The 17151-nt window shown below is 44.4% G+C and overlaps 1 protein-coding gene across 1 annotated transcript in view; it reads right to left on the reverse strand.

Annotated features, from left to right (window-relative positions):
• Positions 1-298: 298 nt before the first annotated feature.
• fibcd1b (fibrinogen C domain containing 1b) overlaps positions 299-17151 on the reverse strand; it is a 115723-nt gene continuing 98870 nt past the window's right edge. Inside the window, exons 7-8 of the mRNA XM_053411902.1 lie at positions 6283-6462; positions 299-3728 (exon numbers count right to left, since the gene is read on the reverse strand). Of these exons, the coding sequence (XP_053267877.1) occupies positions 3463-3728; positions 6283-6462 (446 nt within the window). The 3' untranslated portion in view covers positions 299-3462. The remainder of the gene's footprint in view (positions 3729-6282; positions 6463-17151) is intronic.

Raw genomic sequence — 17151 nt, forward strand, 5'->3', positions numbered from 1 at the left:
TACTTTAGGACTGAAAACAGATCCATTAACACCTGCTGCAGTGCCATAAGAATGCATGGACGGACTGAGAGGGGGCGGAAAGAACAACAACACGTCAGCTGCTCCCCATTTATAAAATGTGAATGTTTATTAAATGTTGACGAGAACATTAAAACACATTATCAAGATTCAGCAAAAAACAATCTATAGTACTTCACCAAAGATGAAAAGAAAAAGGAAAACAGAGTTAGTTCTGCGCTGGGAAGGAGGGAAACGGGAGGATGGTCGGGGAGGTGGGCCACGAGTGGGGGGGGGGAGGGCAAACAGCGGGGCAATAAAGATGCTGTGGGTCTGGAGCCGCAAAGAGAAGAGGCGAGAATTTCGGAGGGATGAAGTGAGCGGGAATTGGCAGCGGAGGCTAAGGCAATTAAAGGAGGGGTACGGAGTGAGAAAGATGGAAGGTTCGGGGGACCTCTGGGATCGATCGGGACGGTGCTGATGCACTGTAATGAGACGGGATAACTCGGAATGATTAGAGCCTCAGATTTCACTCTTCTTTCACTCCTGCCGTCTGAGACCCAGCGAGCTGCGGAGGCCTTCCCCTGCGCGAGAACACAGAGAGGGGGCACGGCAAATAAAAGTCGTCTCTACAGTTAAACTACGGGGGCGGAGACGGAGCATTAACATATACAATGAGCACAGCGTCGAGGGCAGTAAACACTTTTGGGGGAGTGGGTTCTCTGGGTGGTGGGGGGCGAGGGGCTCGAGCGCAGTTCAACACGGTACCAGAAGTTGGTGTATCCACTCTAATGGGTTCACGATCACAATAAGTAATAGTTCTTTTATAATTTTCTCTCTGTTATCAACACAAATAGCAGGGGGGGGGGGGGGGGGGCAAGTTGTACACAGGCGTCATGTTACTTCAAAGTTCTGCAGAGAGACTCGGCCTCAGGCTCCCTCCTCTGGCTCATGCACACGGGCATGTACAAACCGAAGCATGTGCATATATGTGTACACACACAGAGACACTGTATACGCACACGTGTGCAAACACACACTCGCGCTCTGTTCAGCGCAGAGACACACACACACAAACATTTGCATACGTTCCCAGGCGCAGTCTGACTCTGTCTCCTTAAGAGGCTTCACACATTTTCCATCTCATCTTAAATCTTCTGACACGATCCCATCTCGACTCTCTGTGCCATGATGCCGGCAGGTGTCTGTCACGTGTCTGTGCTTGGATGTCGAGGAACCCGTCGAGTCACACAGCCGGGGCTGCGGAGACAGCGACGGGAGATTGTTCCCGAGCAGCCACGATGACAGAAGAAGTCACAGCTGTTCCCAGTGTCAAGAGGTTATTCAGCGCAGCCCTGCCCGTGTGCTACACATTTAAATCGCCTGTCAGCTGGGCCGACCCTCCTCAGCACACATTCGAAAGAAAAAACTCCCGCTGTTTACCAAAGGACTCTCCGAAAGCCAAGATGTCAGAGAGGTCGCAAAGCATCCGGCAACCCAGCTTCTTTGTGCCGAGAGGTTCCAAATCCCTCCCATATTGTGCCTCTGTCATATTTGTGCTGTATTGAATGGGCGTGTGCTCGAGGCGTAATCATATTCCTCCGTTGTCGCTCGTATTCGGAGCATTGCAGGCGCTACTCCCACCAGTCGCTCAGCGGGAGGGGGGGGGGAAAAGTTCTGTGAATACATCTCTTTTCTTTGTTTATGAACTTTTTTCTTTTCTTTTAACCAGGTGGATTTTGCTTGAGTCCATGTGCTTCAGTTCTCTTTGTGTTTTAGCGTAGTAAGAAAACAGATTCACATGCTCTAAAAGTCATACACACTGTACAATAGAATCTACAGATATTTTTTAAAGCTTTCAGTACATCCAAAAGAAAAACCGAAGAAAGCTGCAAAAAAGTGGATTCACCGATTTTCATCAAATTAAATGAGGGAAGGAACATTTCTGGAATCCACTTTTCCGCCAAAGTGTTTTTTCTTTTCTTTTCTTTGCTGTCATCCTTTTTTTTTTTGTTTGCTTTAGGCAATTTTTAGTTTTTGCAATACTAGAATTCCTACTCGAAAGAAAGAAAAACAACGTGATTGAGAGCGACAGATCTTATTTTACAGCAACTAGTTCTCTTTGCGTGACGAGTCAAACTGCGTCACACGAACATATCCCATAATAATCCCCTGAAAGAGAGAGAGAGAGAGAGAAAAAAGAAGAAAACTACAGACGTGGGTATGGGAAATGAGGTACCATGTCTGACAATCTAAAAAAGAGGGGGGAAATGAGACGGTGTTTTTGATGAAACATTCATTCTGTGATCCCGAGGTCTCGGTCTAACGGCTGCCAGTGTCTTACAGGTACATACATTAGGGATCTATGTTATTTTAGGTTAATTGGCTGATGGAGAGAGTGAAGGTTTGCCGGCCGTGCTTCATGTTTTCATGTTTAGTCTAAACACTGTAGTTATTTGAGACGCTCCACTGAACCCCCGACAGGAAACCGATAGTCGGGGAAAACTCTCTGTCTATCTCCGCGGCACACACACCTACACAAACACACACGCAGAGTGCTGGGCTACCATCTGTGAGTGCGGCATCACTTGGCCATTCCTCAGCTGGCAGGCAGATCAGACAGTGCCCAATATGCTCCCTAATGGCCCAAGTCAGATGAACGAGATCCTACGTCGTCCCTTCCTCTTTTATTTAGTCCCTCTCTCCTCTTTTTCAACCGTATCTCCTACTTCCACCCTCTTTAGATTCACCCGGCCCTCCTCTTGTTCGACTAATTTAACCCTCTTTAAACCGTTTCCTCGTTCTCTCTGCCTCTCATTATCCGAGACCCTGCTCTTCTTCTTCTTCTTCTTCGCTGCTTGATAAATGGGACATGTCGTACCACTGCCCTGTCGCCTCATCGCTGCTCAAACACTGCACTTCCTTTCCATTCCCTTCCCGTGTCCCTGTTTTTCTAATGCCATATTTGGAGGCGGACCTCCCCACTCACAGATTTGCAACGGGCAGCGAGACTGAACGACAGTCTAAGTGCCATGTCAGCACAGATGGGAGGTCAGAGTTACATGCCAGGAGGAAATCACTGGTGTGTGATGCTGTAGGGGAAGTTTGGACCACCATGTCAAACTGAGTAAAGCTTGGGCAGTGGACTGTGCTGCGCTCAGGGCTCTGGTCTAACGTTTTTTTTTTGTGAACGGGACGATGTCAGAATGAGAGCGCCGCGAATACATTATTTTCTTTTTAAAGGAAGGGAGCAGGGGGAAGGATTGAGGCAGCCGGCGTGACTTCTATAGCCGAGTGATGGAGGAAGAAGGATGAGAGACATCGGGAGCAAAGAAAAAAACAGCAACTAAACTCAAAAGAGGTATGCTTTAGCGTAGAAACAATATCAAGACAAATTATTCTGCCTCTAGCTGTCTGGTTTGTAATGTTTGAAAAAAATATTTTTTTATTCTCTCTTTCTCAGTGTCACTTCTTTTCAGTGTCGCGGGTGGGCCGTATCTTCATCTCGGAGAACTTGAGTGAGTACTGCCAGCCCGTCCAGGAGGACCACTCGATGCCGTCTGCGTAGGACGTGTGCTGGCCGCGCAGGTACTGGCCGTTGAGGTTGCAGGTGTGGCAGTTGCGGTACCACCAGGCACCGTGGTAGAAGGAGGCGCAGTTGTTCTCCGAGTGGTCGTTGTCCCGGTCTTTGGTGGTGAACTTCATCCCATTGTGCTTCAGTAGAGAGTCACCTAGGGCGGGAGAAAACATGCACAACAGAGTTTTAATATGTGAAAAGAAAGGATACAAAGCGCTGATTAAGAACTTACTCCAATACAGGAGTACTCCTGCATTATCTCATGATGCAATGTCTTTTTCAGCGAATCATGATGTTTTTGATCAGTAACATGTTTTGAAGACGATATCATGGATGAGAGCTCTAAAGAGAAGTATGTAAACCTTGCAACCAGTCTCAAAGGCATATATACACTTGTGTTGCACTCGGGGATCAAAGGCATATGTTGCACTTGGTCCTAAAGGTGTATACACAGATATGTCACAATGGGAAACGATTATGTTCTGCCCGGTCTAAATGGGTTAAAAGTCTGCATTAGATGATTGAAACGAGAAGTCACAAACAGAGGAACTTAACTTTTGAAGCATCTTTGCATCCTCTCACATACCAATACACACAATTGGATCTGATCCCAGAAACCAGTAATTAGACATGTCCACGAATTGATTAAATTCACAATGGCTGAGGACCTTTCAATTAATCATTCCTATACAGAGAGGGCGAAGGACAGAAGAAATAAAATAAAACTATGCAGTTCCCCGGAGGATCGAGTCTCATTATCTAACGCGGGAGGTCAGGAAGCCTTGTAGCCAATTTATCAAAGGTTCTGTTGTGACCTTTTTATCTCCATCTTTTTGATAATTTCGCACCCCCACACCCCACACCCCCCATGCATGACTTCTTCAGAATGTGCGTCAGTCAGTGAGCGGACGGAAATGTAATTAGAGGACGGGAAACAAAAACATCATCACATGCGTCGACTTCATTCTTGCATCTTTTTACATATTTTTCTCGCCACAGAAACAAATTATACGCACAAGCCAATGGGGGGGGGGCGTCGTTTCTTGCAACCTGTAATTGTGATTATGACAGTGATGAAAGACCACTGCAGGAATGCGGCACGCAGACGCAAGTTGCATCCCCTTAAGTGTCTTTAATCACGGCCTGCACGGCGAGACGGATCTGCACAATCAAACAGCCGAGCCGAGAAGATCACTTAATAAGGATTTGTCACCGGCCGATCCTCGACGTCGATAAGTGATTTACCAGCCGGTGCTCCGAGGGGCTCGCAGGTAGAGTGGAAGCAGCGTCAGGCGTGGACCGACACTGTGGTAAAGATCTCGGCAAATGGATGTTGAGAGAGCTCATAATGTTGAGTAAACTCCCCATAGCCCCCCCGCCGCTGTCGGTGCCCTGCTTTCTTCGTCGAGCCGGCCTCACACTGTGACCAGGAGTGGAGAGAAGGATAGAGCTGAGAGCAGAATGAGAGACGGCTCACCAGCTATCAGGTGATGGCTAACAGCTTGTCAGGGCATCAAACAACCCCTAATTGCCCAGGATGTGGCCGGCCAGCGCCTCACCCTCTCTCTAACTCTGCTCTCCATTTGGCATTACCATGGCAACCAGACGGCAGGAGAGAATAATCTGACAGATACGTCTGATATTCATGTTGTGTGCTGTTCGACATTAGGAGAAAGAGAGTAGGCGGGGGTGAGAAATGGAAAGGGGAGAAAATGGAAGGGCTCAAGGATGTAGAAAAGAAGAAACAATAAAAAAAGGGAAACACTTAAAGGCTCATTTGCAAGGCTCCGGATGTCACCTCAGTGGCCGGGGGCCGGCGGCCTCCTCTGTTGCCCATTAAGATCCAGCTGCTCCCAAACCGAATGAGCTGATCGCAGAGCGGCCACAGCAGAGCGCTACTAATAATGATAATAACAGGAGCCGAGGGAGCGGAGGGGAGCGTCCTGAGAGAGTTTCAGTTCCCTTCATTCGGCTGTGAACGCATAACAAGCAAATGGGTTCAAGGTCGGGCTGCGCCGAAGACAGGCCGGGAGGACTTTTTTTTTTGGCAGACTGTGTTTGGGCAACAAAAAAAAATTGCAAACACACCAAACACATTTTCCTCTCCCCCTCTGGTTTCCTTTATTCATTTTGTGTGCCTCCCCTGTCCCCGAGTCACCTCTGTCCTCATATATACTTTCTGCCTTCTGCTCCTCTCTCCTCGCACCTGTCCCCCCCATTCCTCCATCCTAGCTACTCCCTCCTTCCTCCCTTTTACCGCCGCCGCTCCATATCTCATATTTGTCCCCATTCTCTCTCACAGCAGGGCTCCCAATAGATCCTCTAAATTGCTTATCATTTCAATAGAAGGTTTTTTTTTGTTTACTCTGCAGGTCAAACAGTGTAATTAATTGGCTGCAATTGAATCAAGGTGACGTGGAGCTGCCGTGGATCTGACGGTTCTGGGAGCAGGGACGCAGACGCTAGCGGTCCCTCTGTCGCCCTGCTTTAACAAGAGGACACGGGTAGTGCACTTTAAAAATAACATACTATTATTTGAGTTGGTGGCAGCGTGTGCTGGAAGTTGGCGTAAAGTTTACCCCACTGTTGTGACTTGGGAGTTCACAATTGGGTTAAATTTAAAAAAAGAAACTGACTAATAAGAGTTTTAGCGAAAAAACAATCCTTGCAAGCCAAGTTGAACTAGTTCAGAGAGTGTGTGCACATACCTGCGTTTCCAGAATAGTCTCCCACAGTCAAAGGGTATCCGTCATCGTCGGCGTCCACCGAAAAGAGGCCCACCCCGAAGGTGGCGTACTGTGCGTATGCGGTGCTATTTTCAAAGTCCTCCAAGTCGATACGCAGCTCATAGTTGCCCTGGATTGACAGGGCATGGATCTGCTTCAGCCCTGCAGGAGGAAACAAGACACAGACTAAAAAAACAATCCTTTCGCAAAGTACCACCATTGTTCTCGGCAAACAATATAAAGCTATTTCAGAAGCCTCTCAGCGCAGCACGTTTTCTGGAAATAAGCCGTAATATGGTTTTTGCTCCATTTAGAGTCTCCTGTTGCATGTGTAGGGTTTCTTGCCAAAACCAGATTAGAGTTTTCGAAAAAATGTGCAGAGTGTCTAATGCTCACACTGGACTTTGCAATGAGGATGGAGAGACCGGTGAATGCCAGGAATTTAATATATGTGAAATGAAGGAATGACTTTAGAAAAAAAGTTGGTTTCACATTGACACATAGTTGGAACCAGGAATCTACAGTTTCTGCATAAGTGTTTTTATTGATCAGCCACTACTAGATATTGGTCGTGGGCATAGTATGTACAGGAACCTTTAAATGTGACACTTCTCCAGTCCACCCATTATCCACAAATGAAAGCAGCCATCTTAATTTGGAGGCAGTGTCTGCACAGGGGGATCGGGGGATGGAGCCCCGGTAGCATACATGCTTGACCAAGACGCCATTTTACCACAATATAACATCTCATAACTTGCTAAAACTTAAATATGGGCACCTGGACATACAGTGCCTTGCATAAGTATTCACCCCCTTTGGACTTTTCTACATTTTGTCATGGTATAACCACAGATTAAAATTTATTTCATCGTGAGTTTATGTAATGGACCAACACAAAATAGTGCATCATTTGGAAGTGGAGGGAAATATTACATGGATTTCACAATTATTTACAAATAAAAATCTGAAAAGTGTTGAGTGCATATATATTCACCCCCTTTACTGTGAAACCCCTAACAAAGATCTGGTGCGACCAATTGCATTCACAAGTCACATTTGCAAGTCACATAATTAGTAAATAGGGTCCACCTGTCTGCAATTTAATCTCAGTATAAATACACCTGTTCTGTGACGGACTCAGAGTTTGTTGGAGATCATTACTGAACAAACAGCATCATGAAGACCAAGGAGCTCACCAAACAGGTCAGGGATAAAGTTGTGGAGAAATATGAAGCAGGGTTAGGTTATAAAAAAATATCCAGAGCTTTGAACATCTCTCTGAGCACCATAAAATCCATCATAAGAAAATGGAAAGAATATGGCACAACCGCAAACCTACCAAGAGGAGGCTGTCCACCCAAACTGAAGAGTCGGACAAGGAGAAAATGAATCAGAGAAGCAACCAGGAGGCCCATGGTTACTCTGGAGGAGTTGCAGAGATCCACAGCTGAGGTGGGAGAATCTGTCCACAGGACAACTATTAGTCGTCTACTCCACAAATCTGGCCTTTATGGAAGAGTGGCAAGAAGAAAGCCATTGTTGAAAGGGATCCATAAAAAATCCCGTTTGGAGTTTGCCAGAAGCCATGTGGGAGACACAGCAAACATGTGGAAGAAGGTGCTCTGGTCAGATGAGACCAAAATTGAAGTTTTTGGCCTCAATGCAAAACGCTATGTGTGGCGAAAACCCAACACTGCCCATCACCCTGAGCACACCATCCCAACAGTGAAACATGGTGGTGGTAGCATCATGCTGTGGGGATGCTTCTCTTCAGCAGGTACAGGGAAACTGGTCAGAATAGAGGGAAAGATGGATGGAGCCAAATACAGGGAAATCCTTGAAGAAAATCTGATGCAGTCTGCAAAAGACTTGAGACTGGGGCGGAGGTTCATCTTCCAGCAGGACAATGACCCTAAACATACAGCCAGAGCTAGAAAGGAATGGTTTGGATTAAAGAATGTTAATGTCTTAAAATGGCCCAGTCAAAGCCCAGACCTCAATCCAATAGAGAATCTATGGCAAGACTTGAAGATTGCGGTTCACAGACGGTCTCCATCCAATCTGACTGAGCTTCATCTTTTTTGCCAAGAAGAATGGACAAACCTTTCCATCTCTAGATGTGCAAAGCTGGTAGAGACATACCCCAAAAGACTTGCTGCTGTAATTGCAGCGAAAGGGGGTTCTACCAAGTATTGACACAGGGGGGTGAATACTTATGCACCCAACAGATGTCTACTTTTTTGTTCTCATTATTGTTTGTCACAATAAAATTTATTTTGCACCTCCAAAGTACTATGCATGTTTTGTTGATCAAACGGGAAAAAGTTTATTTAAGTCTATTTAAATTCCAGTTAGTAACAGTACATAATGGGAAAAAGTCCAAGGGGGGTGAATACTTATGCAAGGCACTGTACATCAGTGTGATAACAACTACTAAAAATGACAGAAACCATCTTTCACCAAAAATGATTTGACGTTTTCTTCAACTTTTCCGTTTGCCCCCCCATCCCATCCAACATGGAGGAGTGGGGGATTTATGACCTCCTGCCACCAGGGGATGCTGGAGATTATATGGCTTCACTTGTGGGGAACTGTTATGTCTTCCAACTTTATATAAGGTCCTGGATCTTGCTCATTATGTAGTAAATATAAATATGTCACCTATTAATCTCAGCAGTTCTGTTTAACAAAATAACTAAATTGCATTAAGTGAAGATTGCAGATTGTGGATTTGTCGTGCTTTCATCTCTCTATGTCAAGGTGTCGAGGTTAAGAGGAGATGTCGTTAAATTTGAAGCTACGTGAGGTGAGAGTAAAGTTATTCATAAAAAAATCAATAATATCACAAGGTTACCTGTTTCATTGTGAAGTTAAAATCGTTCATAAAGATACATTTTAAAGAGAAAAACAACCAGAAGGCTTGAATGGATTCACAGACTAGCAGGGCTTCAGCCAGAGGAGAAGCTACTTGTACTCATATCTGGATTATTGCCCTTGGTGTCTGCGAACATTAAAGACTGTGACCTGACTTGATATCAAAGTCACAGTTTTTAATATTGAAGAGAGAATTTAAAAATTTAACGGCGAGGTCAACAACATCCATGGCCTCCTGATAATGAACGTACACAGAGCATGACTCCCTCACGCTTTTCACTGTGGTGATTTGAGCGTTTTCACTTTCCCTTCAGGTCGGTTCAGGAGAAAGGGAGAGCAAAAAACAAACTGCAGTGTTTTCATAAACCGGTCAGGTCAGGACTCAGAAGGCCGATGTAATGTTCTCCATTTAAACGAGAGGGGCTAACGGGGTTGGAGTCATCATTACTCCAATTTCTCTATCGCAGGAACGGATGAAATAATTGCGGCAAAGAGTTATAGGGCTTTGCAGGTAAAAGTTATTTGTTGTGTATAAAAAGATTTGGTCAGTGACACATCTGAAAGTCCCTATTAACCTCAGATTTTATGCTTATGATTAAGAGTCAGGGCCCAGCTCATTATTGCCCACAGTTATCCATGAGTAGAAGGATTACCTTCGATTAAACCTCATTTCCATCTTCATCGTAGAACCATTAAACCCTAAACGTTTTCTTTTCGTCTTTGGAGAAGAGTCTGTTTTCTCTTTCCAATCCCTGATTGTGTGTCTCCGCTCGGGGTAATCACTTCTGGAGCCCATTTCGTAAATGAGACACTTTTTTCCTCCCCTCTCTCTGTTAAATCGCGTGATCTTTCAGTTTAAGAGGAGGGCGTTTTGATTTCCGTTTAGATTTTGAAATACTCTCACTGCACTCGCACTCAAATAGCCCTTTCCTGTGCTACGATTTTTCCTGAGCTCAAGCTTCAGCGCTACTGTGAAAGGGCCCTATAAATAAAATGTATTTTAATAATATAAGTGTTGTTTCTTGAGTCTGGAGGCGGCTAAAAGACCAAAATATCAATGTTTTTACAGCTTTCAAAAACTGAATCAATAAGTTCTGTTCTCAAAACTCAAAGACCATGCTCTTGAATAAAGAGAAGAAAAACCCCCGTAGATACTCTCACAGTTTCCATCCACCTGTCTCGACTCTGAACGATTCCAGCTTGCCATCTCTTCATGCGATGCCCCCCCGAACCGATCCTTTAATTGTTCCCCGATCCTTTAGAATGAGAGTACAAGACAGAAAGCGCCGGAGGGAAAGGGGCTCCCATCCCGTCTTCCTTGCCCCCTCCTGCTCTGCGTTTGCCCCTGCTGTGTCGGAGTGATGGCTCTTCCCAGGGCAACTTTTCCTCTACTGGGTTGATCAAAGCTACAAAGAGGAATAGTGTGTCATGCAGAGAGGAGCAGGGGAGGAGCTCCTCAACCTGGGCCTGCTTTAAAAGACCCCAAAAAAAAAAAAAAACACAGGAAGACAAACAAAAGTTAAACTCCGCTTCGAGACTCTGTTAACCAGCCTTTCCTCCCGTGCTTACAAGTGCACTCTATGCATCCGCCGCGTTTGTTTTGGGAGACAAAAAAGCGACGCTGTTTGAAAGCGCGCATTGATGGAGAAGCTTCAAAGGCTTCCTGGTGAAGAAGCGAGTCTCGGCTTCTCCGACGCATGTTGAGGGAGCTTCGGGCTGCAGTCGCCAGCTGAAGGGTTTGTTTTACTCCCCTTTAATGTGAGTGGGAATCGAGCATGAAAGCGGCTGCTCCACAGGAATGCAGGCGTTTTAATGGACTCGTAGACCCAGTCGGTTCACCACCGACCACAATCATCACCAAACGAACACGTTTAAAGCTCGCAAACCTTTGACTTGCTTTGCCTAATGGGAATTCCATCATGGTCGAGAGTGGCACTCAGAGAGCCCATTGTCCAAAGTTTAGGGCTAATTTGACGTCAAGCACAGCGGAAAGAATCCATTACTGTCCAGAAACAGGCCGAGCCCGGGCACTTAGTTTGGATAGAGTCTCGCCCGATGGGAGGTATGTTCAGACATGAATGCGCAGGTGTAGCTAATTCCTACATGGGAACATAAATAGTCCCGTGCATCCCGTTGTCACGTGCATTCACAGAAACGGGGACGTTGTCGCTCGCAGAACTAGCTTCGGTGTCGTGGGCCTTTGAGAGAAAGTATCAATCCACACAAACACCTCAGGGAAAAGTGCCCTGGAGTGACTTGACAAACTTCAAACGACAGACTTGTTTTCTCTTTCAGGAGAGGAGAAGAAAAAAATATACCAGATGCAACACAACTCTATTTAAAGAGTCCGTGGCTTCAAACTGTATTTACATAACTTTAATTCACTCCCTAATTAAAGCCCCAGAGAATCTCAGTGAGACTCTAACTCGGAATAATTAAAGAGGAAGATAAGTGAAATAACAACAGAGACTACTTTGGTTCAATTCTAAATGCTCAGGTGTAACTCTCTGTTAATTAAATGCTATTGTTAGGTTATTCAAAATGGGAGTTCTAATGCAAGGGAGAATTTTAAGGTGTTTTGCTGCAGTATTAACATGCTGATTGCTCCGCTGGGGAGAGACTCTTCCCTCTTCTAACTGATTTGCCGTTAAATAGGAGCTTAGCAGAAAGCCGGGAAAAAACTTCTCTCCTCCTACACACTTTAGATGAGCAATTAGGGTGCGCTTCCTTCACACTCTTCAATCCGACGACAGGTTCATTTCAAAGGCCATTTTTTAATAGCGGTTTGTTTGTCTTTTATTTAAATCTCTGGCAGGTCATTATTATCATTTTAAATGTGCATATTTTCATAGTTTGAAAGTTTTATTTCCACGAGGGGCTTTTCCACCTGGAACTCCAGCCACGCAGAGGGAATAAATATTGGTACATTTCTCTCACCCGCTCGCCAAAGTTTCACAGAGCAAGATGTTCGGGCTGAGGAGTGGAAAAAAGGAGCGGCGCCATTTCTTTATTCCAAGGCAGTGAACCATCAAACAAATTTGGAAGCTGTTATTTTCAGGTAAATAAGTTGCTTTAAGTTCCGTTATTGCCATTATACTCCTACAGTTATCAAACTTACAATGAGAGCCTCTGAGATTTAGAAAATGGCATACAAATATTAGAAAAATTATTTAGGAGAACACTACAGGGATATAGCGTGGGAGAGCGTGGCCTACGGGATAGAGCGGGTGATCCCATCTGCATGCCCAAGATACTGAACCCCTAAATGGCCCCTCATAAATGCTGAGTGTTCTAAAAATGTAAGTTGCTTTGGACAAAAGCGTCAGCTAAATGACATGTAATGTAATGTAATATAAATATCCATCCATCCATCCATGATCTATGCCACTTATCCTTTGAGTGATGCAAGGGGGCTAAACCCAGGGACAAGCAGTCATTCCATTCTTTAATCAACCTAACACCAAGGTGTAGGCCCCATAGAAAGATACAACCGTGAAATTCAAAAAAAGTACAGAAAAATAAATGTATAAAGGGAAATATATACATATAAACCGAAAAAATAACACATTTTGTATAAATACTTTGAACCTTGATACACCTCTCCATCAATGTTAGACACTGTCTCGTCATCAATTGGAAATAAGTTGTAAATATTATTTTGTAAATGTAGTTTTTCCTCACTCTTGCTGAGGGTTAAGGGAAAAGGATGTTGCACCTTGTTAAAGCCCTATCAGACAAACTGTTATTTGTGAATATGGGCCATACAAACAAACATTTAAGTGATTGATTGAACCTGGTTCAATCGTAACAGTCTGTAACGGACACTGCAAAGCAAACACGCCCCTTAATGAAACAGCGGTCTGTGTCACACCTGCCATTCAGTTGGCTGGGAAATATAAACAGGGTAATTCAACAAGCAATCCAAGACTGAGAGGAAAAAAATGAAAAGTGTGAGAGAGGGACTCAAACTGAAGCACGGGACATTTGTGCTGCAACCGTATATCTGAGTGCAGAGATACCAGGTTAGAGCAGAAGTGAAGCAAATCTGCACGCAAGCTGGGGCTATTTGAGAGAGAGGGCAGGGTCTGGAGGGACAGGGCTGCAAAAATCTGAATGTGAAATGTGGAAATAATGCTCTCAAAGTGAAAGGCATGAATAAAGATAGGAAGAGAAACTAAATGTGCCGTCCCCGCACGATGTGTATTTACACACAGAGTTTGAACAGTGATGTTGTATAACAAACTGTGAAACAATATTATTGCCGTTTGTTTTTAAGTTACAGCTACAGTGGGGAAATAATTTATACTTGCAGACACAAGTAACTGTTTGGTGTAAACCCCGATAGTGTTATCTTTAAGGAGATAATCACAAATCGGATGCAAAACAGGTCAATGATAATTAGTCAATGTCATCAGCGGGAGAAGATAAATACTACTGGCAAAATCAGCATCTCATTATGAGCGATCGATGTGTTTACTGATAAAAAAACGTATTTAGAGTGAACCTGATTAACCAGTGCTCCGATGGGACGGAAATCTTTGCCCATTTATTTCCATTAAATCATCGGTGTGGTACCAGTCGTGTGCAGCTGCGATCCAGAAGCATAACCTTCATCATGTCCATTCTTATGGATATTTACATTTCAGGTTCCCACAAGGGAAAAGCAGACTTTTAAATGTAGAACACACTAATGCATTTGGGAGCAAAGTGATAAATCTGTGAAAAAGGAGAACACAAATAATAGATATATACCGTAAATCCTCTAATAGTGGCCTGTATTCCATTAGCGGCCGGGTCTCTAACATTGGCCGGGCTCGCTATCGGCGGAGGTAAATAAAAGCCGGTCTCTAATAGTGGCCGGGGCTATTAGCTAGCGCTATAGCCGCATAGCGCTATAGCCGCCGCTTAGCGCTAGCTATAGCTAAGCGCTACGCGGCGGCTATAGCTAAAAAGGCCTCAGTATGCTTCTCCGAGTCCGTTTCGGAATGACGGACGGACGGATCGGACGGACCCTTTTTGATTTATAGTTCTACGAGCCTTTTTGTTGTGAAAACAATTCACCGCCAGAACAGTAGATGGCGAGCCGCTAAGCGGCTATAGCGCTAGCGTCAAAGCTTGTTGAATCCTCTGCCTTGCAAACAAACATGTCATTCAATCCGTTCAGAATGTACTATAGTAGACTACGACATTATCAGCTCTGCAGGATGCGTTACAACAAAATGTGTCCTAATGGAAACAAATGCAGCAGAGGTGTGTGTATATGGTACCTGTAGCCTACTTTTTCAATAAATGAACCTAGTATTTTATAGGTTCAAATACACACAAAATCTCGTTTTTATTAATTCTACTGGTAGTCTATTTTGCTCAAATAGAAATAGAGGCCTGCCTCTAATTCTGGCCTCCTTCCAATAAAGGCCTGGGTCGCGATGCACTTGAGTCAAATAAAGGCCCGGGCCTATATTAGAGGATATACGGTATGTGCATATATCTTCAATTACCTCATTAAAACTAGGTCATGGGGATCCATAACTCATTTTCACTGTTCTGAGGTCTGCAGGAAGGAGGACAAATCCAACTTGTTTAGATCATGAAGATGGTGATTTATCATTTTTATCTTTTAGTCGTTCTGAAAAGGCATGTTGTGTTCTCCAGAATTAGAAAGGAACAATGGCTGTGCCTCCCTGACATTGATTAAAGCATTACCACCAGTGATTGCGTCTCTTTATATGTGATTTCACAGCTAATGAGACTGACATCAATGACTTGATTAAAAATGTAGAGGACTTCTGTGAGGTAGTCTCTGCGATGCTGCTAAAAGGCCCAAATATTAATGATTTATTTGCTTTTATTTGAAAAGTATGTAGGGGGGGGGGGTGTATTGGATGCTTTTAGGGGACAGGTTGCCGTCCTGTACTCAGATCTCAGCGAAGCTCTAAGGGGCATAAAGGAGAAGAATAAAAAACAGATCTCTAAACCCAACAGAGAAATGATTACACTTCTCTCTGCCGCTTGTGACATTTCTCGAGGTTAATTATTCATCATGCTTTTTCTCCCTCTGTTGCTGGGGGGCAGCTCCTGAGACTGTTTCAGCCGAAAAAAGGAGAAAAGCCGCAGCACTCTTCTTTCTCCTCCTCCCCGCCTCCTCCCATCATCCCCCTTTCATCGTTTTGTCTGGGTTTTTTTTTTTACTTCCCCCTTTCTCTCTATCCCTTCCTCCTGCTTTATCTTCCTGTCAAGCAGTTTTACTCAACAGAGATTGTGGACAGGCAGGGAATTAGAACGGTGAGCGACTATTTCCATACAGCCGCGGAGATGGCCGCCGTGCCCTTTGCCACTGGGTGCCGGGCTGGTTGAGTGGGACTGCGAACATGCCTTCCGCTGAAATGCTCGCTGTCACCTGCTCCCCGGGAACAGAAGAGGCTTGCTATCGTCGGCTCGCCTCTTGTCATCAAAAGATAGGCGCACGGGGAGAAAAACAGAGACAGGTGTGCGCTGAACTCTCTGGCTTGCTGCTCCCCCGGAGCCATCTGTGACATTTCGTGGGACAAAAAAGCGAAAGAATTTTAAGATTAACTGTCACAACTCTGACGGGTCTGTGCCTGTTTGCCAGTTTCCTCCTCCAAGTTCACATTCAAGACTTTTCCAAGGAGCAGTTGTGATAGGTTTTTCAGCATGTATATGGCGAATCATTTTTAATGTTGGCTATCGGCAGAGGTTGTAATGGTGTACTCTTTCTTTAGCCAAGTAGAAGTACAGATACTTTAAGAAAAAGTCTCAAGTAAAAGACTAAAAGTACAGGTTCTGAAATGCACTTAAAGTATAAAAGTTAAAAGATTTATATTCCGGTTGTATCTGTGCAGAGAACAGATACAGGGACACTTGTCACATTAATATAGTTCAAAGACTATTTCATTTGAACCACTCTTATATCAGTGGTTAAAGAAAGAGATTTTTGAGCATGTAAAAGTTTCCAGGAGCAAATGTGTGCAATGAATTGAATGAAGTATTCTTAATTTAAGGCCAGGGATGAAACATTTGCTGCTCTGCTTCGTTGTCGACGTCTTTACTCTCTTCCATGTTGTCCCTCCTTGTCACTGACATATGCGCTGCGCCTCCTCTCTTCACTTGAGTCTCCCTCTCCTGACTGTTTCGTCTTGATACGCCCTTTACACCGTGTTACGTATGTTGTGCTTGATGTGCACTGATGGATACAGAACACGGAGTCGTCTTTTCTGTGTTTCCTTCCATTTAGGTCAAAATCTGTCCTCATGCTGGAGAGGCGGTGCTCGATGACGCAAAATAAAAAAAAACATGAATAATTCCCCTCGACTGCCTCGAAACAAAGTAACGAGCCTGTTTCGAAAATATAAGGAGTCGAAAGTACAGATACTTGTGTTAAAATGTATGGAGTAAAAGTGAAGAACAGATACCGTAAATATCTGAAAGCAATTTAAGTACTGTTACAAAGTATTTGTACTCCTCACAGGCTCTAGGGAGGGGTATGATCATCTTTTAAATACATGTTTTGTGGCTATGCTGTAAACTTTGATAATACCCACTCACCTCACACTATGAATGGTGACTGTGTCAAATGAGATCTTTTTGGAGGCCTCTGTCGAGTTGACACGCTCAAGGAACCTGTGTTTGAGTGAACAAGTGACTGATTCTACACTGTTCAACACCGAGCACAGAATATTCTTGAAGTGAAAGAACATTCCAGCAGAACTATTTATTCAGCAGCAAACACGCGGCGCCGCTCTCCCGGCTGAGTCTACCTTGGGAATAATGGTCTCGGGGATGTTTGTTCACTTTGCCCACAGCATCCTCATTACTGCTCTCAGGAGTCACTCGTTTCATCTTCGGAGATAGAGACATTTTGCGATATATTATTAAGACATATTGTTTCCTTTTGAATCCTTATGGGTTTCTGAGCAGACAAAAAAGCTCGCCGAGCCTCCCGTTTCCGACCGTTCTTTC

The sequence above is a fragment of the Pleuronectes platessa genome, chromosome 19, assembly GCF_947347685.1.
Source record: "Pleuronectes platessa chromosome 19, fPlePla1.1, whole genome shotgun sequence".
Lineage (NCBI taxonomy): Eukaryota > Metazoa > Chordata > Actinopteri > Pleuronectiformes > Pleuronectidae > Pleuronectes > Pleuronectes platessa.